General features: G+C 37.9%; 1 protein-coding gene across 2 annotated transcripts in view; it reads left to right on the top strand.

Annotated features, from left to right (window-relative positions):
* The window catches only part of LOC115217814 (nephrocystin-4-like), a 179,050-nt gene that overhangs the window by 38,243 nt on the left and 113,099 nt on the right, over positions 1-27,708 (top strand). For both annotated transcript variants that reach the window (XM_036507789.1, XM_029787496.2), the window contains exons 9-18: positions 9,047-9,298; positions 10,154-10,242; positions 11,712-12,024; positions 13,324-13,433; positions 16,272-16,463; positions 19,375-19,470; positions 22,916-23,036; positions 23,850-23,993; positions 25,425-25,641; positions 26,532-26,630. In XM_036507789.1, the coding sequence (XP_036363682.1) occupies positions 9,047-9,298; positions 10,154-10,242; positions 11,712-12,024; positions 13,324-13,433; positions 16,272-16,463; positions 19,375-19,470; positions 22,916-23,036; positions 23,850-23,993; positions 25,425-25,641; positions 26,532-26,630 (1,633 nt within the window). The remainder of the gene's footprint in view (positions 1-9,046; positions 9,299-10,153; positions 10,243-11,711; positions 12,025-13,323; positions 13,434-16,271; positions 16,464-19,374; positions 19,471-22,915; positions 23,037-23,849; positions 23,994-25,424; positions 25,642-26,531; positions 26,631-27,708) is intronic.

The raw sequence follows: 27,708 nt of genomic DNA, 5'->3' as shown, positions 1-27,708 counted from the left end.
CAGGTGAAACTTTCAGGGATCTTTGGCCTCGTGACTGGCATGAACTGATTAGATTTTGGGATCGACCCAATATTGGACAAGGATTCTGGATTACTTTTCATGATTTTTTGAGAGCAGTCACGTTCATTTTTAATATTCTCACTTGAGAGAGCAGTTGAGTTTTATTCAGATATTCTCATTTAAAAAATCATCTCTGGTTAATTGTTGAGAGGGCATTGGTGTTGTCTTGGCAGAGGTTTGCACTCTTTGAGTACTCTTGTTATTATTATTATTATTTCAAGTTTTTGCACACAAGGCCAGCAATTTTGGGGGTGGGATAAGTCAATTACATTGACCCCAGTGCTTGACTGGTACCTACTTTACTGATTTTGAATGGATGAAAAGTAAAGTTGACAAATGGTTTCTGAATTAGGCACAGGACCATCAGTTTTGAAAAGACTGGTACTTTATTCTGTTGGCCCCAGAGAGGGGATAAATGGAAAAGTTTATCCCACTAGGATTTCAACTCTGGGTGTAAAGAGTTAGAATGAATATTATTAAGTAAAATCCTTTCTACTAAAGGCACAAGACCTGAAATTTTGGGGTTAGTGGATTGCATTGATCCCTGATATTTTATTGACCCTAAAAGGATGAAATGTAATGGTGACTTCAGCAGAATTTGAACTCCAAACCTATGGCTCAAAGAAATGCCATTAAGTGTTTTACTCAATATGCTAACAAGTCTGCCAGCTGATAATAATAATAATGATAATAATAATAATAATAATAATAATAATAATAATAATAATAATAGTAATAATGGTAATGATAAAAATAATAATAATGATAATAATAATAATAATAATAATAACAATAATAATAATAGTAATAATAATAATAATAATAATAATAATAATAATAATGATCATAATAATAATAATAATATTAATAATAATAATAATAATGATAATAATAGTTATAATAATAATATTAATAATAATAATAATGATAATAATAGTTATAATAATAATAATGATAATAATAATAATAGCTACAATAATAATAATAATAATAATATAATAATAAATGCCCTGATGCAGTACCAGGCAGTGGCTCTCATGGCTTCTGATCTTAACTGATTGGAAGTGTTATCATGTACATTGTTTTGTCTTGGTATAAAAGATGGGCTACAGCAAATTTCTGCTCAATACCACAGATTTGCTTGTCAGTGTTTGACCTTAACCAGTTGAGCATGTCCCTTAGTGGCTGACGATATGTGCATCTCTGATCACGAGCAGAAGTAGTGGGGGAGCATCATAGCCATGTGTTGAGAGGGATTCTTTCAGGTTTGAATAGTTCACCTCTGGAAACATGGGTGGTTCTTTCAACATCCTTAAACAACCCTTATTCAGGGACCGTTTGAGCGGGATGGGTTACTCAACCTGAAGAAAATTCTAACTGGGCCCCACCTGCAAGGTCATGTGCTGTTTATCTTGATATGAGATCACCATGTCGCGCACATATGGTTGTGATGCATGTGCCTGGTGTACCTTTATCAGACGGGTAGTCATGATGGGTATATTGGGCTTCGTATATTTTACCCCAGTGTCACTTTGATGGCATGAACTGCTCTCTCACTCAATAATAATAATAATAGCTACAATAATAATAATAATAATAATAATAATGATAATAGTTATAATAATAATAATAATAATGATAATAGTTATATTAATAATAATAGCTATAATAATAGTAATAATAATAATAATAATAATAATGATAATAGTTATAATAATAATAATAATGATAATAATAATAATAATAGCTACAATAATAATAATAAAAATAATAATGATAATAGTTATAAAGGGTAAAGACCCCCTTCGGTCATGAGTGACCATGGGTTTGCACCTAGAGAGTTACCCTCTGAGGCACAAGTCTGGGCAAGGTTGTTTTATGGAAGACCAGTAGTCGCCCATGCATACCGGCCTCCCCTCTCCACGCCACCAGTGTTATCCAAGGGAAAGACAAAGGTCGATACAGCTTGGCACCTGTGACGTCGCAACTCATTTCTACAGCTGAGTGAACTGGAGCAACGTGAAATAAAGTGTCTTGCTCAAGAACACAACATGCAGCCCGGTCCGGGATTCGAGCTCACAACCTCACGATCGTAAGCTCGACGCTCTAACCACTGAGCCATGTGCCTTAATAATAGTTATAATAATAGCTATAATAATAATGATGATGATGATGATGATGATGATGATGATGATGATGATGATGATAATGATAATAATAATAATAATAATGATAATAGTTATAATAATAATAGCTATAATAATAATAATAGCTATAATAATAATAATAATAATAATAGTTATAATAATAATAATAATAATAATAATGATAATAATAATAATAATAATAATAATAATGATAACAAAATATATAATAATAATGATAATAGTTATAATAATAATAATAGCTATAATAATAATAATAATAGCTATAATAATAATAATAATAATATAATAGTTATAATAATAATAAAATAATAATAATAATAATATAATAATAATAGTAATATTAATAATGATAATAATAATAATAATAATAATAATAATAATAATAATAATGATAATAATAGTTATAATAATAATAATAATAATAATATAATAATAATAATAATAATAATAATAATATAATGATAATAAAAATAATAATAATAATAATAATAATAAAAATAATAATAATAATAGTTAATAATAATAATAATATAATAATAATAATAATAATAATAATAATAATATAATAATAATATAATAGTAATATTAATAATGATAATAATAATAATAATAATAATAATTATTATTATTATTATTATTATTATTATTATAAGAAGAATGATGCATTTTATTATCATAAAAAAATTAATTCAAATATTAATAATTCGATTTAATTGATGCAGAAAGCATGAGAATTAATGAGATGAAAATCATTATCCTCATTATCATCACAAACAGTGTTTTAATGTCTGTTTTTCCCATGTTGATAAGGGTTGCAGTACAATACATTAACTTTGCTCTTAGTTCTGTGTTCACATCTTATCTGTGAGAGAGCAACATCATCAGATCTCATCTCAGAACTCCTGTCTTTGGTCCCCTTTTCTTTTGGGTCCCTTCCACTGTCAGCCCAATGTGCGTTCCTGCACACTAACTTTTCCTCTCACATGGACTGATGTCTTTAATAACCAGCAGTTTTCTTAGATTACTTATACCCCACATTTCATGTAGCTAATGTGGCACATTCAGTATCAGGTTTTTTCGAGGTTTGGTACAAGATGATGGGACCATGGTCATGTGGTCAAGAAGTTTTGTTTTCCAAACACATGGGATTTGGGTTCAGTCCCATGACATTTTAGGCAAGTGTCTTCTACTATAGATCCAGCCAACTAAAGCCTTGTGAGTGGAATAAGTAGGTGAAAACTGGGAGAAGCCTCTCTGTGTGTGTGTATGCTAGCATAGAAAATGGACATTAAATGATGATGATGAGGATGATAATCATCATCTTTTAACATCTGTTTTCCATGCTGGCATGGATTAGATCAGGGGTTGGCAAATCAGGGTAAATTACCCAAAATTGGGTAAAAATGAAATTCTTGTGGGTAAATGAGGATTTATTGGACATAAGTAAAATCATATAAAAGACGTGTTCTTTGTTATGACAAATTGTTCTTCTGGCAATGTAATGGAAATGTTTAGGAGATGTCACACCATTTTGAACCACAAACAACTTGGTTGCTAAGGCGTTGTCAGCATCATTTCTCCAAAACCTGAAATGAAAAAGTTTCTAGAAAAATCCTTTTGTTTCATAATGAGGATATTAAAGTATCTTATCAGATTTGTTTTATACTTTTTATATTTAGGATTGTATTCTCCACATAAATAGATTCACTAAACCTTTTGAATTCAAAGAATCTATGATTTTCTTCCTTTCAACTCAAGGAGGTAATGTCAGTCTAAATAAATATATTTTGGGGTATTTGTTAAAAAAAGTTACCCCCGACCTCTAGGTTGGACAGTTTGACCAGAGCTGGGAAGCCGGAGAGCTGCACTAAGTTCCACTCATTTGTTTTGGCTTTGTTTCTCTGGCTGGATGCCTTTTCTAATGCCAATGACTCTACAGAGTGTACTGGGTGACTTCTATGTGTCACCAGCCTGGGTGCCTTTTGTGTGTCATTGGCACGGGTACCTTTTATGTGTCAGTGGCACAGGTGCCTGTATAATGTATCATCGTCACCAATTAAATATCTATATTCATTGCTAGCATGGGCTGAATGGTTTGACAGGGTCTGATGGGTTTAAGGGTTGCATTGTCTGCTTTGGAATAGTTTCTATGGCTGCATGCCCTTCCTAATGCCAATCACCTTACAGCATGCACTGGATGTTTTTTCATGCCACCACCTCTAGTAGGGGTGGGGTGGCTTTATGCTAGGAGCTGAGAAGTAAAAGTATGAGCGAAGGGGCCAGAGCAGAAGAGGTTTCTTACTGCAGAGGAGTTATATGACTGGTCATGTTTTTGAAGAGAGGGTGGGAAAAATTAGGGTGGAGCTGGAAAGAGATAGAAATGGAGGTGATGAGGTACTTGGGTGGATCCACAAGATATGAGGTGAATAAAAGTGAGTGGGGACTGAAGAACTAGGAATATGGAAGGGTCAACGTTGCAAGAGTGTATGGGTGGGTGGGGGAGTGACTGATAGGTGAGAAGTGGGGAAGTAGCCGACATCTGTAAAGACTAGGTAGGGTCGATGGCTGGATGTGGTGAATGATGAATAAAGGGTCAATGGAATTTGAACTCTTGAGCATAAAGACGGACGAAATGCTGCTAAGCATTTTGTCCGACATGCTAATGACTCTGCCAGCTCACAGCCTTTATTAGTGCAAATATTGACTTCACCTTCTTGCAGAGGACATGTACACAATGTGATTGATATCCAGAGAGAGAGAGAGAGAGAGAGAGAGACTGAGAGGGAGAGAGAGAGACTGAATGAGAGGAGAGAGAGAGAGAGACTGCGAGGGAGAGAGAGAGAGACTGAGATAGAGAGAGAGACACTGAGAGGGAGAGAGAGAGACTGAGAGAGAGGAGAGAGGGAGAGAGAGAGACTGAAAGACAGAGGGAGAGAGAGACTGAGAGAGAAAGAGAGACACTGAGAGGGAGAGAGAGACTGAGAGGGAGAGAGAGAGAGGAGAGAGAGAGAGAGAGACACTGAGAGAGAGAGAGACACTGAGAGGGAGAGAGAGAGACTGAGAGAGAGACTGAGAGAGAGAGAGAGACTGTGAGGGAGAGAGAGAGAGAGCCTGCCACATAACAAACTGCAATGTCTCGTGTTCTTCCTGATTTATTTTCGGCTGGTATAAACATCAGGTCAAAGACTCATTCTTCCTACATATAGAACATGATGGCGGCAGGTTTGATTATGGCGATAATCTGTAGATTCATTACCATCTCTGTCATTCTGATTGTTTCCAGGTTTTCCTTTCAATATTCTTTGCATATCGTTAATGCCATATTTCCAAAACTGTTTCTGCTTGGTAACCATAAAATTCTAAACCATTTTTTTTTTGCTTCCTATTTTGAAATGCTGAACAGAAAATATGATATCCTTGTTGTTGATTAACCCTAGGTCGTTCCTGTTTGAGTAGGTCTATGATCAAAGGCATGGTTAGCATGAACAGCCCGTTTATTTCCCTCGTATATCTAAGACTTAATTAAAGCTTAATTAACACGCACATTCACCCATTCTCATGCACACGTCCACCCGTGATTTTGCGTACCATCATGCTGCTTGCGCATGCACATACATGCATGCCTACACTTGGGTGCACATACAGCCACACCTACTCACACATCAACACAAACACATACACACATATGCTCACACACACACATACGCTCTCACACACACACACATATGCTCACACAAAAACGCACACACATGCTCTCTCACACACACATGCTTACACACACATGCTTACACACACATATGCTCTCTCACACACACATACTTACACAGACACACACATGCTCTCACACACACACTTGCTCTCTCACACACACATGCTTACACACACACACATATGCTCACACACACACACACATATGCTCTCTCACACACACACACATATGCTCTCTCACATACACACACACATGCTCTCACACACATATGCTCGTACATGCACCCATACCCTTGCACACACATCCACACACACACACACACACACACATATGCTCTCTCTCACACACACACATATGCTCTCTCTCACACACACACACATGCTCTCACACACGCACATATGCTTGTACATGCACCCATACCCCCATGCTCGCACACACATCCGCACACACACACACACATGCACACATAACCATTCTTACTCACACCTACCCCCACCCTCGCCACCATCCACAAAAAAAAAGAATCCAGAGGAAGTGATGCTGGTTTTTATCAGTAGAAATTACAAAGTGAAGATGATGAGTTTGGATAAGTTTTTTGGCAATGGCGGGGGGGGGGGATTAGAAGAAAAATCTTCCGGGTTTGGATTTTCCTCCCATTTGAGAAACAGCTATTGTTTCCAGCTCTTTGAATCAGGCAGAGGGATTTAATTTAGAAGATCGGGTACCTGTTCTACTCATGGCATACAAACTTATTGGAACTCATGAATTATTGGTGGTGGTGGGGAGGAGATCTTAGAAAGTTTTTGCCAATATTTGTAGCTTGTAAACAGCGCAGGAGTGGCTGTGTGGTAAGTAGCTTGCTTACCAACCACATGGTTCTGGGTTCAGTCCCACTGCGTGGCACCTTGGGCAAAGTGTCTTCTACTATAGCCTTAGACTGACCAAAGCCTTGGGAGTGGATTTGGTAGACGGAAACTGAAAGAAGCCTGTCGTATATATGTATATATATATATATGCATGTGTGTGTTTGTGTGTCTGTGTTTGTCCCCCTAGCATTGCTTGACAACCGATGCTGGTGTGTTTACGTCGCCGTCACTTAGCGGTTCGGCAAAAGAGACCGATAGAATAAGTACTGGGCTTACAAAAGAATAAGTCCCGGGGTCAATTTGCTCGACTAAAGGCGGTGCTCCAGCATGACTGAAATGACTGAAACATGTAAAAGTGTAAAAGTGTACCTTCATGTTGTAGAGGTGTTCCCAGTCGTCAGTGATCTTGCACTGACCACTAACGACATCAACCAGAACGGCAGAAGCCGATGGTTATCTGACATGCAAACAACAAGCTTTATGCTGACTTTTCCCGAAGCATAAATTCATACTTCATTGCTTCTGGGTTTAGTCGTCCGTAACTAAACCTTCCATTACGCATGCTGGTGACATAGATGTTGGTTAATTTTTGCCATCATTGTACTTAACACAAATAGTATCCATTTTGTCTCCACTTATCTGCCTGTTAGACAAGTCTTCACTCAATAATTACGTTACAACAATAGCTGATTCACTGAACTGCAACCAATCTCCCATCGCCACCGCCACCACTACTACTACTACTACTACTGCTGCTGCTACTACTACTACTACTACTTCTACTGCCTCAGCTGCTGCTGCTTGTTTGTTTATTGAGCGAAGCGGTCTTCGTCCCATTATTGGGAGAAGTCCGAAACGTGGTCCTTTGCTATTCGTAAGACCTGCAGAAGAGACAGCAGGTCAACCCCCTCGACACCAAGAGCATCGACGGATGGATGGATGTGCATCCAGGCTCAGCGGTTGCGTAGGAAGTTGGGGACAAGAAACAGGAAGAAAGAGTGAGAGAAAGTTGGGGCGAAAGAGTACAACAGGGGTCGCCACCACCCCCTGCCGGAGACTTGTGGAGCTTTAGGTGTTTTCGTTCAATAAACACACACAACGCTCGGTCTGGGAATCGAAACTGCGATCCTCCGACCGCGAGTCCGCTGCCCTAACCACTGGGCCATTGCGCCTCCACTGCTGCTGCTGCTACTACTACTACTACTACTATAGTTTCTGCTTCTCTGAACATTGCTAACTCTGTAGCAACCATTGCATAAACCTATTGAATGCATTTGCTTCTCTGTCCCCAATTTAGAACCGAATCTTATTTCTCTCTTCTCAAAATCACTTAGGACTCACTTTTTCCCAATCCCTTTTTTTTTTCTTACAATTTTTCACCCCTGGAATGTCTCCCTTTCTGTCTGCATTTCTTTCCTCCCTCCAACTGACACCGATTGAGGCTGACTATCACTGTCATCACCATCACACACATTTCCTTATCCACCACTCTGTGCTCAGATCTATCCATCCATCTGTCCATGTTTTTTGACCCCCAAATATTCCTGGGGAGGGTTTTGCAGGGGTGAGAGTGGGTGGGTAAGGTGATTTAGAGTCCTCAAGTATCTACTTTATAAGGTCTCCTTTCAGAAGCAACTCATTACATTTTCTGGTTGGATTCTTAAGCAGCTTTTACATTTGGCTAGTCTTCCAGTTTAAGAGTAACATCCTTCTGCAAGTCATGGAGAATCTGATAGAAAAAGAAAAAAAGTAAAAAACCTCAAAAAATCTCACCCCCCCAAAAAAAATCTCAAAAAAAAAAATACCTGGAGGGTCGTGAGTGCTACCCCTTTCTCATTCACTAAATGATTCTCTCCCCCACCACCTCCAGAGTATATATGCATATAAATATATACAGTATGTATATGCTTGTGTGTGTGTTTGTGTACACCCATACTCACAGAGTGGTTGGACTACACTCACGGAGTGGTTGGCGTTAGGAAGGGCATCCAGCTGTAGAAACACTGCCAGATTAGACTGGAGCCTGGTGCAGCCTCCTGGCTTCCCAGACCCCGGTCGAACTGTCCAACCCATGCTAGCACGGAAAACGGACGTTAAACGATGACGATGATGATGATGACGACATACATGCGTACACACACATGCGCCCATGCACACACACACACACACACACACACACTATGTATAAATGTATACACAGCTTATATATAACTTCAGTTATAGCTCCTATTTTTCGTTTGCAGTTTGTTCGATCGATGCCATGGGCTTTCAAAAGAGTCGTCCTTCTTCGATGGTGCATATGGAAACCCTTTGACTCCTCAGCACCTGGTCAAGAAATGGTTGGGGATGTCCACGTGATCCCTTTTGTTGCTGGACCCAGTCGGAATCCCGACGAAATGTTCGTGTACAGGGGACCACAAACTGATATGTATGATAAACACTTAGCTCGAATGGCCCAGGGAAATATCCAGTTCTATGCTATGTTGCACACACAGGTATGTATTATCTAACTACTGTATAATTTATTACAGGTGTTCTGTTTGGAAATGGATATCAATTTAAAAGTTGGACAGTTTTTGTATGTAGTCTGCCAAGAAACTGTCACAGTTTGTTATGGGAAATCTGTGCTTGAGGAGATCCAATGAGTCAAGGACACCAACATCAAAGATCAATGGAAACTGCAGTTGTGATCCCTGTGCCGGTGGCACGTAAAAAGCACCATCCAAACGTGGCCGATGCCAGTGCCGCCTTGACTGGCTTCCGTGCCCGTGGCACGTAAAAAGCACCAATCCGATCGTGGCCGTTGCCAGCCTCGCCTGGCACGTAAAAAGCACTCACTACACTCTCGGAGTGGTTGGCGTTAGGAAGGGCATCCAGCTGTAGAAACACTGCTAGACCAGACTGGAGCCTGGTGCAGCCTTCTGGCTTCCCAGATCCCCTGTCGAACCGTCCAACCCATGCTAGCATGGAGAACGGATGTTAAACGATGATGATGATGATGATGATGATGACACCAGAGTGCTTTTCCATTACCTTTGCAGGGAAACAGTAGAACCTTAGATGAAAGGTGAAAAAGGAGGGTTTGCTGTTCATGATTTCCTAAAACACCTCACTGATATAAAAGTGGTTTGAAATGCTGAAAGCCATGTTACACACTCAGAATTTTTGTTTTTACATCCTTTTTTTATGCCCCCCCCCAAAAAAAAAATTTCAGGCCTTGTGCCTAGAGTAGAAAAGATTATGTTACTAGGAAAGGACTGAGATAATGTTGCAGTGTTTTGTTGTTTTTTGTTTGAATTCTTTCTTTTCATATTTCTTTTTGTTTTTTTTCTTCTTCCTCCTTCAATAAGAACCAAAGTGAAGGTTCTGGTTCTGTTGAAGAACTTCAAGCCAAGATAAAGAACGCAGCCATACCACCTTTACCTGTAAAGTCTTCCAGGTATATTAATTGAACATTGTATATTCTTTTATTCTTTTACTTGTTTCAGTCATTTAACTGTGGCCATGCTGAAGCACTGCCTTTAGTTGAGCAAATCGACTCCACGACTTATTCTTTGTAAGCCTAGTACTTATTCTATCGGTCTCTTTCGCCGAACTGCTAAGTTATGGGGTGTAAACATACCAACATCAGTTGTCAAGAGATGTTGGTGGGGGAAAAACACAGACACACAAACACAGACACACACACATTCACATACACACATATATATATGAGGGGCTTCTTTCAGTTTCCGTCTACCAAATCCAATCACAATGCTTTGGTTGGTCTGAGACAATAGTAGAAGACACTTGCCCAAGATGCCATGCAGATTGGACTGAACCCGGTACCCTGAGGTTGGGAAGCAAATTTCTTACCACACAGCCATACCTGGGCCTATATCTATATTTTAACAGTGGAAGGAACCCATGGAAGAGGGTGGGATGTGGTGGTGAAGCATGACCTTTGAATGTTGGGCCTCACAGAGGCAATGACAAGAGGCTGAGACCGTTAAAGATATGCTGTGAGTAAGAAGACCTGGCAAGTAAAATGAGATCACAGCTGTGGTCGATACCAGTGTTGCATAACCAGCCCATTTAAAAGTACCCTTGAATCATCTCCCTCCCCCTCTCATATCTCCTTGGAATTTTCCAGGAAGTTCCCTCTTTTCACCCACTCCTTGGGCTTTTCCAGGAAGTCCTTCCCCCCTTGCCCTCTCAACTCTCCTCTTTGGACTTTTCCAGGAAGTCCTTCCTCCCCTGCCTTCCCTTTATGCTCTCACTTCCCCTCCTTAGAATTTTCCAGGAACTTCCCCCTTTTCAGCCACTCCTTCAACTTTTCCAGGAAGATCTTCCTCTGCTCTCTCAACCCTCTCCTTGGAATTTTCCAGGACGTTCCACCTTTTCACACATCCCTCTTTGGGAATTTCTAGGATGTCCTTCCTCTCTTTCCTCCTCTGAAACCCCTCCTTGGAATTTTCAAGGAATTTCCCGCTTTTCACTGCCACTCCTTGGACTTTTCCTTCCCCCCCTTCCTCCTCTCAACTTGCCCTACTTGGAATTTTCCAGGAAGTTCACCCTTTTCACCCCCCTTGTGTGTTAGTGATTTCCCAAGGTCATCAGACTGAGTTAGTCACCAAATGGTCTTTACAGGGCGAAAATGGGTGAATTTTAGATCATCTGAGGAGTCATAACACACCACAATTTCATACTGGTTGGTCAATTTATAGGTCAATCACGTGAAACTGTGGTGGCTCACTCATGATCCTGAAGTGAATATCTTGTGGTTGGGCTTCAAATGACAAAAGATGGATCGAATGAGGAAGGAACTGTAAATCTTTATTATCATGCTCCATATCATTGATATTTTTTTTTCCATGTAAAAGATAATTTTTAAATTCTAAGCCAAACCATGCAAACTTTTCCTTCCAGTAGACAAATGCCTTCAAACAAAGCGATGAATATTTCTGCTGTCAACCAGGCTGTGAAAAGCCATCAACCTGTGGCCCATCCAAGCTACCAGACCAACACTGCCATTTCACAGATGTCAGCAGTTCCTTATGGAATGGTGCCTGTTGCACCGGTATCAGTTTATCAGCAACAACCCCAGTTGGTTCAAGCACCTGTTACACCTGTGACAGTTTATCAGCAGCAGTTGGCACCATCACCTGCATTTCATTACAGTCATCCTGTCCAGCAGAACATGGTGTCTGTGGTTGGTGGCCAGGTATCAGAAGTAACTAAGGTCAGTCAACATAATTCACGTATATTTGAACACACACTTACACACATACACACACACACATACACTCTTGAACACACACATACAGAGTTTTTGGGGCTTAATTTGACAGTTTGCATAAAAGGAAAACAAAATACGATATTTCATCTAAAAGCAAAAATGTTTTTAAAAATCAAAAAAATATCTACTAGATTATGGCTGGGCATAGCTGTTTACTCAAAGCAGCCACCCTCAGTTTCCATCCACCATGGCCCGAAGATGGCTCTGGAACTTGGCACATACTTTCTTTAATGTGTCCCTGGAAAGATCTCTGAACACCTTTGATCTTGGTCAGCAGCTCAGCCGTGATGTTGCTGGTAGAATGGTTGATGTCTTTCTCAACCATGACCCACACTTAGTAATTCATAGAATCACAATTGGAGGAATTAGGAAGCCAGAAATTTTCTGGCAACTACTTCTGACTGCTTCCAGAGGCATGGCACAAAGCTGAATCCCGCTGCCACACATGGCCTTCCAGCATCAACCCTCTCCGGTCAAGGATATACCAGTCACCAGCAGCTTCACATATCTGTCTGAATCAAGTCTGTGGCCCTGTTCAAAGATGTGGGGATGAACTCTGGCATGGAGATGCAGTCTGAATGCCAGCTGTATCCTTTCCTGCTGGCCACCACTCCATAGTTTCTATTGAAGCTGTGTCCATGTCATGTCATACAGACGTTACAGTTTTCACAGAGCATTGAGCAGCAGTCATGATATCTGCATTATAATACCTGGCATGAGTTATGATACAGGTAACTCATTTCCAATATTCGGATGGCTCCCAGTCCTCCATGTCAGCTAACTTTTTCTCAACTACACATTTAAGCTTTATGCTCTCCAATGCTGTTAACTGTTCACCAATACATTAAGCTGTTCCTGGAAAAAGACAAAAATGTTGTCAAATTTAACCTGAATACCCTGTAAGTATATTTAGTTAACCCTTTAGCATTTAAACCGGCCATATCCGGCCCAAATATTTAACCTGTTCTGTGTTCAAACTGGCCGGATCTGGCTTTGCATACTTATCCTCCAATGTCATTCTAAGTATAAGCAGCTAGATCCTCAAAATTTTAATGCTACAATGTCTTCACATGATTAATTAAAAACAGTGTGAATCAATAAGCATTACATTTGACAGAATAATCTGAATGCTAAAGGGTTAATCTCTTAATATACATGCTGTGTCCTATATGCATTGGCCTTTCTGTGTCATTCATATTAAGTCTTCTCTATATCAGTCTTGTATTATTTTCTTGTTTACAGCAATTTGCATCCTTGACAGCCGCTACTGTCCCTGACCCAGTAGAATTTTTACATCAGACACCAACCTCTAGACACAATCCTGTCCTAGCACAAGCACCACACACGACAAGGTGAGTGAAAGTGAAGAAGCTGTGTTCAAGATGGAATGAGAAAAGCATAAAAAGAAAAGCAAGCAGAAGAGTAGGATGTAGAATATCATTACACTGTGTAGCAGGATTTTTGGGTGGAGACTGTTGTTTCTTGCTTACCTCTAGAAAGTATGAAAAATTGGCTAATATTTCCTTCAAACTTTGCTTTTGTTCCATTTATTCAAACCCCAAAGAATCCCTCTCAATATATGGCTCTGAAGCTTACCCAACTACTCCTGCTCATGATCAGAGATGCATATATTGTCAGCCACTAAGGAACATGCTCAAGGGGTTAAGGTCAAGCAACTGACCAGCAAGTCTGTGGTATTGAGCAGAATATTTGCTATAATGATATTTCTGCTTCAGCAACTCAGCACTGAATCTGTCTGAAGTGTAATGGAAAATAGGTCAGTTTTAAAACATTGATGTTCAGGTCATAAAAGCAAAGTGTGAAGGGAATAGTGGTCACTTCCTTTGATTTTTATACAGAAAAAGTAAATAGCAAATAACACTTACTGACCGAAAGGAAAAGAAAAAAAAATTCAATTTTACTTCACAGTATTATTTTAAGAACATTATTTTAATGTAGGTTGGTATGGTCTAGATTAATCTGCACTGCAAAGCGTATTCTTTGAGACTGATGATACTATCAGGCCTGTGGGTGTCTTCCGCTATTAGCTTATAATAATACTTTTTCAACACTGTATTATTTTCCAGTTATATTATATATCTGTTAAAGAATCTCTGTCTTTTTAACATAGACTAGTTTATATCTTTGGTGTTCATCTTAACTTATTTATAGCTTTTCTTGCAAGCTAATATTGCAAACCCAGCAGACAACACTCATCTCAATTCTCTCGTGTCATTTAGAGCCAGTATTCCAATTTTGTTGATTTTTTTCCATCCTAAATTATTTAACATTTATGGTATGGAAAAGTTATAACTATCTAAAATATGCGTGTGTGTATAATATATATATATATATATCACGTCACATGATCACATGACCGACCAGACCATCAAATGCTGCTACACATCGCTGGTCACAATGCGCTTCGCATTGTTTTAGCCTTCGAATGACGCTATCTCGCTGGCTAAGTGAGCAGGCCAACAGAAGAAAGAGTGAGAGAAAGGGTGGTGAAAGAGTACAGCAGGGATCACCACCACTCCCTGCCAGAGCTTCGTGGAGCTTTTTAGGTGTTTTCGCTCAATAAACACACACAACGCCTGATCTGCGAGTGCGCTGCCTTAACCACTGGGCCATTGCGCCTCCACACACACACACACATATATATATATATATATATATATATATTATATAAATAAATTACTTTGCCGCATACTGAACTCATTAGAAATAGCAGCTAAAAAAACTTTTTTAAAACTATTTCTAATACTAATTCTAATTCTAATATATAGAATTATATAATGTAATAATTTGAATTCGCCTTAAATGGTCCCTTTGCATACTGAATACTTGGTGAAATTGATTAATTAATTAATTTTACCCTCAATTGTTGAAATATATATATATATATATATATATATATATATACACACACATATATATATATATGTATATACATATATATATATATATATACACACATATATATATATGTATATACATATATATATATATATATATATACACAGACATATGTATATGTATTAGGTTGGATGGTTTTCTAAAGTTTGCATTGTTAAAATTTCTACAGTAAAAGGAATTAGGTTAATTTTAAATGAAAAAAAAAAATGATAAAAAATGCATGATACCAAAAACAACAAAGTAATTGTTGTTCAACTCCAGATCTGGCCTTATGGAGTGAACTTATGATCAAAAACAGTCCAGCTGTGACCATCCTACTTATTTTTCTTTCAGGTTAGTATTGTATCTGGAACTACATTTGATTGCTATTATTTATAGCAAATCAAGTTGACCACATAGAGGGTTTCTTGCTTCAAAGCTGGACACGACGAGGGAGGGTGGTGCTGTCTGGTTGCAATGATTTACTGAACTGGTGATATTTTAACTTTCTCTTGGTGTTATTCAAAGGCTTAATAAACATATTAAATTAACTGATATATTAGAAAAAGAAATACCAAAATGTTATTAGGTTATTATTTTCAGAATTATAAATTTAATATTTTAATTGCAATATCATCATTTACATCAAATTTTCACAGCTTCCAATGATATTTATTAGTGACGGAGGCTGTTTTAATACTGAGAGGTAATATTTATTCCCCATGTAAATGCAGATGTTCTTTGAGAACAAACTATGCTGTGGTAGTTACCATGAGAAAACCTCCCATATTGGCTTTTGATGGAAAATGATCTCTAGTTTATATCACTAATGGGGAGATAAATCTTTACCATTTCCAGTGCAGAGGCCATGTGAATTTGACTTTCCATGGCCTTGTTAATGATGGACGCTCAACTGCTAGAGATTGCTATCTCTAGGGGTTGAGTGTCTATCACTTACGAGACTAAGGAAGGTCAAAATCCCGTGATCTGGTGGTCTTGGTGTTGCAGTTGGTGGGGAGTTATCTCTCTATTAGTGATATAAATAAGTTTGCATTTTGCACCAAAATCTAATGTGGGAGATTTTCTCATGGTAACCACTGCAGCATAGTTTGTTCTCAAAGAACATCCTCATTTAAGCAGGGATAAATAGCTTCCGATGAATTTCTAGCAAAAAGTTTTGGTTGAAAAATCTTAACTTTTTATGTTGTTGAAATCCATCACAAAAATGTTACAAAATAAAAAACAAAATAGTTAAAAGCTATTTCTTTTTCTCTCTTTTATTGATATTTTAGTTGCAAGAGTTTGTCCCGGAGTACCTACAATCTCCTGTTCAATTCTGGTTTTCCACCAATCTTAGATCGAAACGGTGACCCTGCAGAAGTTGTCAACCCAGAGAGAGCTGATTTAGGCACTGATATGAGCTCCAGCCATCGAGATCCACTTTCTTGTAATGAAATCATTTTCCAGTTTTTGGCCATCAACAGGTAAATCTCAACTTGGTGTTGTTCTGTAGCTTTTGTTACTGTATTCATTTTGAGATATTCTGTGCTTCTTTCAATTAATTTTAAATGATAAAGAATTTAGTAAAATAACTTAGTTATCATTAAGTTAGTGTTAGGAACATAAATTGTGACTAAGGTTTGGTGGAAGATTTTAATTCAAAACTTATAAAAACAAATCATATGTACTACAGAGCCAGCGGTGGTTTCAGCCAGGTTGGTATCGAAAGGGTTAAACACACCTCTACATTTGGGCTGATGCACATTAGAAGCAGTTGGAAGGGTGTGGATTGAAGGAAATTTAGACTATTATTTCTGCTGATTATTTTTCTTCTTAACCCTTTCATTACTGTATTCATTTTGAGATGCTCTGTGTTTCTTTCAATTAATTTTAAATGATAAAGAATTTAGTAAAATAACTTAGTTATCATTCAGCTAGTGTTAGGAACATAAATTGTGACTAAAGTTTGGTGGAAGATTTTAATTCAGAACTTTTGAAAATAAGACATTTGTAATACAGAGTTAGAGGTGGTTTCAGCCATGTTGACATCAATGGGTTAAAAATAGCATGGTGACTTTAACCCTTTTATTATCCTATTTCTGTTGAGATGCTCTGTGTTTCTTTCAATTAATTTTAAACTAGCAGTATCGCCCAGCGTAGCTCGGGTTTGTAAGGGAAATAACTATATAAGCATTTTTAGAGAGTTACTTCCCTTATAGATGCCAATTCGGGCTTTCTTAGCCATTTCTGTTTTGGTGTCTTCAAGCCATGAAGTCGTTGTTCTAAAAGAACGCTGGTCTCCTTGACAACGCTTTACGACGTTGATTTCCTTACACTCCCTTCCCCACAGCTTCACGAGGGAGGGAAGAGTGGGGAGAAGCAAACAGGTGCAGGTGTGACCATGGACGCCAACTCCACCGCCATCGACACACAAAAATTATGCATTAAAATGGAATTAAAAAATGATGTTAAATTATTTTTTAAATCGTAGACTCATCGTAGACGCGCGCTAATACTCAGACGGGCTCGATATGAATCATGACTATAAGATACTCGAATTTGGTTAAACTGCACCGCAAAATGTGGGAGTAGTTAGGAATCTAAATCGAAGGGGACAGACACTCACACAACTACAGTTTTATATATATAGATATAACAAAGAATTTAGGAAAATAACTTAGTTATCATTAAGCTAGTGTTAGGAACATAAATTGTGACTAAGATTTAGTGGAAGATTTTCATTCAGATCTTTTGAAAGCAAGACATTTGTACTTCGGAGCCAGAGCCGGTTTCAGCCAGGTTGGTATCAAAATGGTTAAGAAAGCCATTAACTGTATTTTGCCATGGAAAATTTCTTGCTGTAGGCAAGTAGGTGTAAATACACCGAATGATGTAAACACATATATGACCCCTGGGGGTCCATATGAGATTGTTGGGGTCCACACTAGGTAGATAATAAATTAGTGATCCACAGTCATATTTTAAGGGTCCATGGATAATTTTGATTTAACTGTATCTCTTATAAGAAACAGCTGGGTTTCTTTCTCTGTCATTTTACATAGTTCAACCTATACAAGTGAATGAGTGAATAACAAAATAGGAATTTTGAAAGAAATACCTATAAAAATAGTTTTTAAAAACTGAATGGTTATGATGGTCCATCAGAACAAGAATAATCAAAAGGGTCCATAGATAGAAAATGGTTGACAACCGCTGGTCTACAGTGAGAAATTTTCTCTGTGACAAAATGCAGTCAATGTCTTCCTTCCAAGTTCAAATCTGTCTCAAGCCTATTTGAATCAGTAACATATCCCTGCTTAGCACCTCTAATACATATTCTAATCAGTTAAGAGCTAAATCTTCTGGACTAAATGTTTGGTGATATTCTCTGATGATTGTCTGTCTATTCCTGATTAACAGGTGTTGTGTTCTAAAACTGTAATTCCATCAAATTTGGCTTTCATCCCTTCAGGGTTGATAAAATAAGTACCTATTTCTTTACTACCCACAAGGGGCTAAACACAGAGGGGACAAACAAGGACAGACAAACGGATTAAGTCGATTATATCGACCCCAGTGCGTAACTGGTACTTAATTTATCGACCCCAAAAGGATGAAAGGCAAAGTCGACCTCGGCGGAATTTGAACTCAGAATGTAAAGTCAGACAAAATACCTATTTCTTTATTGCCCACAAGGGGCTAAACACAGAGGGGACAAACAAGGACAGACAAACGGATTAAGTCGATTATATTGACCCCAGTGCGTAACTTGTACTTATTTAATTGACTCCGAAAGGATGAAAAGGCAAAGTTGACCTTGGTGGAATTTGAACTCAGAACGTAGCGGCAGATGAAATACCACAAAGCATTTCGCTCAGCATGCTAACGTTTCTGCCAGCTCGCCGCCTTAAAATAAATACCACTCAAGTAGTCAGGTTGATGGTATTGACCAACTCACTCCCATCAAAATTGTTGGCCTTAAAACCTAAATCAGAAGCCATTATTATGATTTCATTCACACCTGAGTAATTTGGTAGAATATAAAGTGATCTCAGTACTTGATTGATCCTTTATTTTATTGACCTAGATAAAATGATGCAGAAGCAATTTCTTAGATGAGTTGGGAGATTGTAGAATGAAATATTTTGGCTAATAGCATCATAAAACACCTGAATTTGAATTCAAAACACATCCATTGGCAGTGAAAGCTATCTTTATAAGAATTTTAGACCCCAAAATTGGTTTTAGTCTACATGTATTATCTTTTTTTTTTTTCGGTTCTTTAATCATATTTTATGCCTCAGTTAAACAGAATTAACCCAGAAAAAAAAAAATATCAGATCACCTTTTTAGAAGTTTTCATTTATATTTTGCTTTTTCTTATTTTTTACCCAGAATATTTGACTCGCAACAAATTGAAACTGAACAAGATAGTCAATCAGTATTTTTCACTTTCCAGTTCTACAAATATCCACCGGTAACCACAGAACGGTAAGTTCTCTCACCCTATTTTCTCTTATCTTTTTGATATTCATCAGATATCAAAGAATTTATTAAATTCTGTTTTAACAAAATTTTGAGTCATTTACTTTTTTAGACTCATTCTGAACAAGTTAAATAGAAATCAAGATTACCCTTTTTATTATAACTCAATCTTACAGATCGATATCCATTTGGCACTGCATCTACCAAAATATTATCTCTTTTACAATGTTTACAGTGGTCAGCTATTCTACTATTTTATCATATTTGTTACTCCTAAATGGATTAAATGATTGAGAATGGTGTGTCTTAGCCATGGACAAAGCAAAATGAAACCAACAATATGAAATGGTAATTTTTCTGCTAGTTATGGCCGATGCCAGTGCCGCCTTGACTAGCTTCCGTGCCAGTCGCACGTAAAAAGCACCAACCGATCGTGGCTGTTGCTAGCCTTGCCTGGCACGTAAAAAGCACCCACTACACTCACAGAGTGGTTGGCGTTAGGAAGGGCATCCAGCTGTAGAAGCACTGCCAGATCATACTGGAACCTGGTGCAGCCTTCTGGTTTCCCAGACCCCAGTCGAACCGTCCAACCCATGCTAGCATGGAGAACGGACGTTAAACGATGATGATAATGATGATGATGATTGTCTATTGCCTTGTAGATGTGCATATCTCTCCCCCTCAATTGAGTCAAGACTGAACTAATACTATCGGTTTCAAATATTGTCACAATACCAGCATTCTCAGGAGGAGGGGAAAGGGTAAGTCAATTACATTTCCCAGGTCTTCAGCTGGTTCTTATTTTATTGACCCCGAAAGGATGAAAAGTAAAAGTCAACCGTTGCAGAATTTGAACTCAGAATGTAAAGATGGGTGAAATGCTGCTAAGCATTTTTGCCTGGCGTGCTAATGATTCTGCCAGCTTGCCACCTTAAGACTTACTTTAATTTTGCGAAATACTTCTGTGTGATGGTGTTCATTAAAGTTTAGTTGCAGGGAGAAGGCACCATTTTACCTAAACTATATTGAAGTGTTTACACTCAACACTATACTCTTATGAAGCACCAGTTATATTTATTTCTTTATTGTCCACAAGGGGCTAAACATAGAGGGAACAAACAAGGACAGACAAAGGGATGAAGTCGATTACATCGACCTCCAGTGCATAACTGGTACTTTGTTTATCGACTCCGAAAGGATGAAAAGCAAAGTTGACCTCGGCAGAATTTGAACTCAGAATGTAACGGCAGACAAAATACCTATTTCTTTACTACCCACAAGGGGCTAAACACAGAGGAGACAAACAAGGACTGACAAACGGATTAAGTTGATTATATCGACCCCAGTGCGTAACTGGTACTTATTTAATCGACCCTGAAAGGATGAAAGGCAAAGTCAACCTTTGCAGAATTTGAACTCAGAACGTAGCAGCAGACAAAATACCGCTAAGTATTTTGCCTGGCGTGCTAACGATTCTGCCAGCTCGCCACCCTAGCACTGGTTATATTATTCTCAGTGGAAAGGAATAAATTATATAGTACACCAAGTGCTTTTAGAGTGAGCTGTATTTATTCGTAGTGCCTATTTGAAGATTTGTGGATTGAACAGGGAGTTAAAAGTTTTTATAGGCTTAGACACAGTGCAGTACAGATGATGGCGATATGAACCATTGATCTGGCGTTCTGATACTTTATCTACTTGATTTTAATTCTATTTTGAGTCAGTTGAACAGTTTTGGATTTTTGAAAAGAGAAATAAATAAACATTTATCTCGCTTTGTCATTGGAAATATTTGAGAGAATGTTGGGTGCAACAGAGAGATATAATGCTTATTTTTTGATAACACAGCAAACAAAATGGTTTCTTTTCACAATGGTAAACCAAAATTTTGACTGAATCTGTTGAGATCTTAATTACTTCATCATAGATTTCTGCCGTACATATTTAGATGAAAACAATTTTTCTTTTCCAATTTTCATGCTGTATTATTTTTGGTTGTTGATATTGTAAAAATATGTCAAATGCGGAAAACAAAAATACGTACTTGTTGACTTCACTGATGCCAGTGTCAATGAAAGTGCGCTTGGTATATGTTCTTAAGTGATTGATGTTAGGAAGAGCATCCAACCATTGAAACCATGCCAATACTAACATTGGGGGTCTGATACTGCTCTGTTGTTCATCATGTCAAAGCTTGTGGCTTAGTGGTTAGGGTGTTGGACTCAAGATCGTAAGATTGTGGTTTCGATTCTTGGACAGGGCGATGCGTTGTATTCTTGAGCAAAACACTTCATTTTATGTTGCTCCCGTCCACTCAGCTGGCAAAAAGGAGTAACACTGCGACGGACCGGCATCTTATCCAGGTGGGAAATTTCTACACCAATGAAACTGGGAAACCGGCCCTTATTAGCCTGGCATGGCTTGAGAAGGAACATTTATATATATATGTGTGTGTGTGTGGAGGCGCATGGCTTAGTGGTGAGGGTGTTGAACTCATGATCCTAAGGTTGTGGTTTCGATTCCTGGACCGGGTGAGGCATTGTGTTCTTGAGCAAAACATTTCATTTCACATTGCTCCAGTTCACTCAGCTGGCAAAAATGAGTAATCCTCTGATAGACCAGCATCCTGTCCAGGTGGGGAACTTATACGCCATGAAAACCAGGAAACCAGGTCTTATGAGTTAGTATGATTCAAGAAGGTAACCGTAACCATTTTGTTTTTTTTGGTTGTTCATTGGATCTTGTTAAACCATCCAACCCACACCACAATTGAAAATATGTTGAATGATGGTGATGGTGATGAGGATATTCCAATGATCAGAGGAATCCATTTTCAGGATTACAGGGTTGAATGAGAAATAAGTATTTTGACCTTGAGTTCTGCCTTCCCAAAGTGTGTTAGCAACATAAACCAAGTATTTTCACTCCTTCCAGGAATTAGGATTAGGTTTTAGAATTAACTGAAACCTCATCTATTTTTATGTTTATGAATTTCTTTTGCAAGATTCCTGATGTGAAATTGTGTGTTGCAACAGATATTGTTATATTTGGGGAGGCTCGTTTTTTTTCTTGCCAAATAAACATGCATTATATATTCATTCTTCACCCGTTTATTATTATCCTTATTTTATCTTATGTCCATTGTCTGGAAATCTTTTGTCATACATCTGTGACCTATTCAGTGTCTCTTCCATCCATGTGTATCCTCCTGTTCTGTTTAGAATGACAGAATGGACTAAACAGAACAGTAGAATACACGTGGATGGAAGAGTCGCTGAAGAGGTCACAGAAGTGTGACGAAAGATTTCTGGACAATCGACAATGCACATAAGATAAAATAAAAACAATAAATGAGTGGGGAACATATAGTGTGTATGTTTATATGGCAGGAAAAATTAAACGACCATCTTGAAATATACCATCATCTGTTTTTATTATTTCTCTTCTGCAGATTATTGTTGTGGAGAGTCAAAGACAAGAAAGGAAAAGGAGAGAATTACCAAACCAATTTTAGTATTTTACACAAAATAAATAAAGGGGATCTCAAGTCGAAAGGCTCAGCTGGTTTCGAAGTTAGTCATTGTTGTTTTGTTGTTTGTGGTTATTTTTAAGTTGTTATGTTTTTTGTTAGTTTCAGTCATGGCTGTGTGGTTAAGAGGTTTGCTTCTCAACCATAGAGTTCTGGGTTCAATCCCAGTATGCTGTACCTTAGGCAGATGTTTTCTTTTATAGGCTTCTGAATGAAATTTGTTAACAGAAACTATACAGAAGCCCATAGTGTGTGTGTGTGCGTGTATGTGTGCATGCATATGTGAGTGTGAATGTATGTATGTATACATGTGTCTGTATGTCATTATTCAGTTTATTTCAAGATTTCTTGCCAATAGAGAAAGAACCGGTTTCTAACCTAGATCCAAGGTTCCTTCATTGGTATTTTTGTTTGTTTGTTTGTTTGTATGTATGTATGTATGTGTGTGTGTATGTATGTATGTATGTGTGTATGTATGTGTGTGTGTGTGTGTATGTATGTATATATGTGTGGGTGTGTATGTATATATGTATGTGTGTGTGTAAGTATGTGTATGTATGTATATATGTATATATGTATGTATGTGTGCGTATGTGTGTGTGTACGTATTTGTGTATGTATGCACGATGCATGCATGCTTGTACGTATGTGTGTATGTATGTAAGCATGCATGCATGAATGTATGTATGCATGTATGTCTCTTCTGTTTTTTAATTATTCACTAAGGAGGGAGCCGGGTTTCCAACAAAGATACAAGGCTCCATCTTTGGAATGTAATTAACACAGACAAATTCACATTTGAAACTTGAGAAAAGTCTTGCATATTTTTACTGTTTCTTCTTCTTTTTTTTTTCAGATTCGTTATTTCGTTGACCCCTGTTTCTTAAAACTCGGTGAATTCCCACTGTTCTTGCAATATTTAGAACACCACATTCTTCACATTGATATTTGGAATGGCGATTCTTTACTTCTGCTTGGTTCCTCCTCTGCCCCCTTAAAGGTATTTTTAAATATTCTTTTATTTGTTTTCAGTCATTTGATTGCGGCCATGCTGGAGCACCACCTTTAGTCAAACAAATCGACCCAAACCTGCTGTACAGTTTTGCCACAACTTTCTCTTACTCTTTCTTCCTGTTTCTGTTGTACTTGTATTTCAAAGGGCCAGCCTTGTCACACTCTGTGTCACGTTGAATCTCCCAGAGAACTACATTAAGGGTACACATGTCTGTGGTATGTTCACCCATTTGCACGTCAATTTCATGAGCAGGCAATTCCATTGTTCGGATCAGCTAGAACCCTTGTTATTGTAACCGATGGAGTGCCATGATATTAATACACACACACACACATACATATGTAATTACATATAGGCCTCTCTCCCTCTTTCTATATATGTGTATATCTTTAGCTCATGTATGTTAATTAAAGATGTAAGCATTGTTGAAACTCCAATGTCGTTTGAAGTAAATCCCAAGTTTTGATGGTGAGAGTGACTCAGTGATTGGTCTGTTGGAAATTTGCGACCAATGAAGATATTGGACACTAGTTTTAATATGAAATAAATATGTACATTATTTACATCATTTACACTTGACAGATATTTGTCCTCATCTTATTTGTTGTTAACACAATGCTTCGGCTGATATACCCTTCAGCCTTCATCAGGTGTCTTGGGGAAATTTAGAACCTCAGTTCTCATTCCTAAGGTATTTTTTCGATGCTATCATCATCATCATCATCATCATCATCGTTTAACGTCCATTTTCCATGTTAGCATGGGTTGGATGGTTTGACTGGGGCCTGGGAAACCAGGAGGCTGTACCAGCTCCAGTCTGATCTGGCAGTGTTTCTACAGCTGGATGCCCTTCCTAACGCCAACCACTCCGTGAGTGTAGTGGGTGCTTTTTACGTGCCCACTGTCTGGAATCAAACTCGGAATCTTGGGGTTAGTAGCCCATGCTCTTAACCACTATCTGTCAAATGTAAATATTGTACATAATTCCCCATCTCTTAAATATGGAATTGAAATAAATGTAATTCACATTTGAAGACTTCTTCATTAAAGTAATATAGAATCAAGTATATTGTTGAAATACATATGGAGATACACATGATTAGAACTTGAGATATCCCAGTTCGTATCACAATATCATAATCACTTCCCTATTATTATCTTTTAGTCTATATTTCAATCAATTTATCCCAAAATTATCAAAAACTTTCCTGAATTCTATGTATTTCTTTACATACTTTTGACTGAGTTTGAACTTAGAATCTTTATTTTTAAATCCAGATTTCAGCCTTCTTCACCAATACACTTTTCTTTGACACCCAAATTGGCATTTATCATTGATGATCCATTCTTTTCATACACATGAAGAATTGCTTCTTAATAATGTTTTTTTTGTTTTGTCTTTTAATTTTGGACTAGTACCTGTGTCGAAGAGGAAATGAAGCAGTGCAGTGTTCTGTGGAATTGGATATTTTGGTCACAGAATCATCCGGAGAGCTTCAAGAAATGGGCGAAGATATTGGAAAACTGCGAGATATTCAGCCATATAACTCAACTGCGGTTTCTAAAGGACAACTGCACTTGAGAATGGCTAATATTGGATATCCACCCAAGAATGTTCAAGAATCTAAAAAAGGTCAGTGACATCTATTTAATCAAAACCACCAACAAAATCACCAAATCCACCAAAAGAACAATGGAAATATAATCACCAGCACTACACCAATTCCATCACTATACTCTCTCTCTTTTCCTCTTTTACTTGTTTCAGTCATTTGACTGTGGCCATGCTGGAGCACCACCTTTTAGTCGAGCAAATCGACCCCAGGACTTATTCTTTGTAAGCTTAGTACTTATTCTATTGGTCTCTTTTGCTGAACTGCTAAGTTACGGGGACGTAAACATACCAACATCAGTTGTCAAGTGATGGTGGAAGGGGGTCAGTTGATTAGATCGACCCTAGTATGCAACTGGTACTTAATTTATCGACCCCGAAAGGATGAAAGGTAAAGTCGACCTAGAAGAATTTGAACTCAGAATGTAAAGGAAAACGAAATACTGCTAAGCATTTCGCCCGGTGTGCTAACTTTTCTGCCAGTTCGCCACCTTAGAGAGATTGAATATTTATTTTGTTTAGTCCATAAAACAGGCCAAGTTCATGGCCCCTGTAAGCTCTTGGCAGCCAGTGGGATCAATTCCTCACTGAAAGGCAAGTTGGCATCTCAAGGTGAATCAGTTGTCTTCTCTAAGCCCCTCAGTAACACTGTTATGAAATTGCTGAATGTTTCATTGGTTGACAGAACTAAACTTCGGTGATCCTGTGGTATTTGGTTATGATGGATGCAGGAATAATACTTTTAATCTTATTAACACTTCTCCAATTCAGATTGATTCAGAAACGAATAAATTTGTGAAAATATAATAATGTCAGTGCAGTTTGATATAATTTTTTTTTTTTAAAAAAAAGGAAGTTTGAAAAAAAAATTTCTATTTTTTTCTGTTTTTTTTTCTCTTAACCTGTTGTAGCGGTAAATGAAATTTCTGTGAGGAAACATGTGATAACGTCTCACCTGACCGGAGAAACTCAGTTCCATGGAGGGAGTCTAGTTCCTGGACATAAACAAGGTAACTTACTAATATATCATCATCATCATCATCATCATCATCATCATCATTATGTAATGTCCATTTTCCATGCTGGCATGAGTTGGACAGTTTTATATGGGGTGGCGAATTGGGGAGCTCCCCAACTTGCCACCAGCACCAGGCTCTTATTGTCTGTTTTGGCAAGGTTTCTATGGCTGGATGTCCTTAACACCAACAACATTACAGAGTGTACTGGGTGCTTTTTATGTGACACCAGCACAGATGTTTTTATGTGGTACCCAGCATGGATGCTTTTTATGTAGCACCAGTATCGGCACATTTTATGTGGCACCAGTATGGGTGCTTTTTATGTGGCACCAACATGGGTGCTTTTTATGTGGCACCAGTATGGGCACATTTTATGCGGCACCAGTATGATCGCTTTTTATGTGGCCTCAACACAGGTCGTTTTTATGTGACACCGACACAAGTGCTTTTTACCAGCACACACACACTCACACACACACACACATCTCAAACTTCTGTTATAATGCAAGCACACACACATATTACTCATGCATGCACCAACACACACCCACTCACACACACATACATATCTTAAACTTCTGTTATATTGCAAGCACATATATACACACTCACACATATATTACACACATTTACACATGCACAAACATACACACATTTACACACACACACACACTTCCACACACACAAACACACACACACAACACACACACACACACACACATAGATTCATGTTAATGTTATATACAATTTTTTACCAGCCACGTATATGATGGGTGGGATTTATCTTTATGTTGCAGCAATTATTTTTACAACTGAATGTTTTCCCTGCATCTAACCTTTTCAACTGTGAAGTGATAATGGAGCGTATTTTTAATCAATCAGCCAACTAACGGAAGCCAGCAGTGTTATATGCCTGCTTAGGAACATATTGCAATAACCGTACTAAAATTTGAACTTATGACCATGTGATCCTTTGTCTAGCACCTTAACCTCCCAGCAATTTAAGCTGAAACATATTTTTATTTCTTCTTCACATTTGTCTGGTGTTTAACTGTAAAATCAATAAAAG

The sequence above is a fragment of the Octopus sinensis genome, linkage group LG12 (assembly GCF_006345805.1).
Source record: "Octopus sinensis linkage group LG12, ASM634580v1, whole genome shotgun sequence".
Classification (NCBI taxonomy): Eukaryota; Metazoa; Mollusca; class Cephalopoda; order Octopoda; family Octopodidae; genus Octopus; species Octopus sinensis.
Note: the sequence above shows the minus strand (reverse complement) of the source record. Positions and strands in the feature narration are given on the sequence as shown.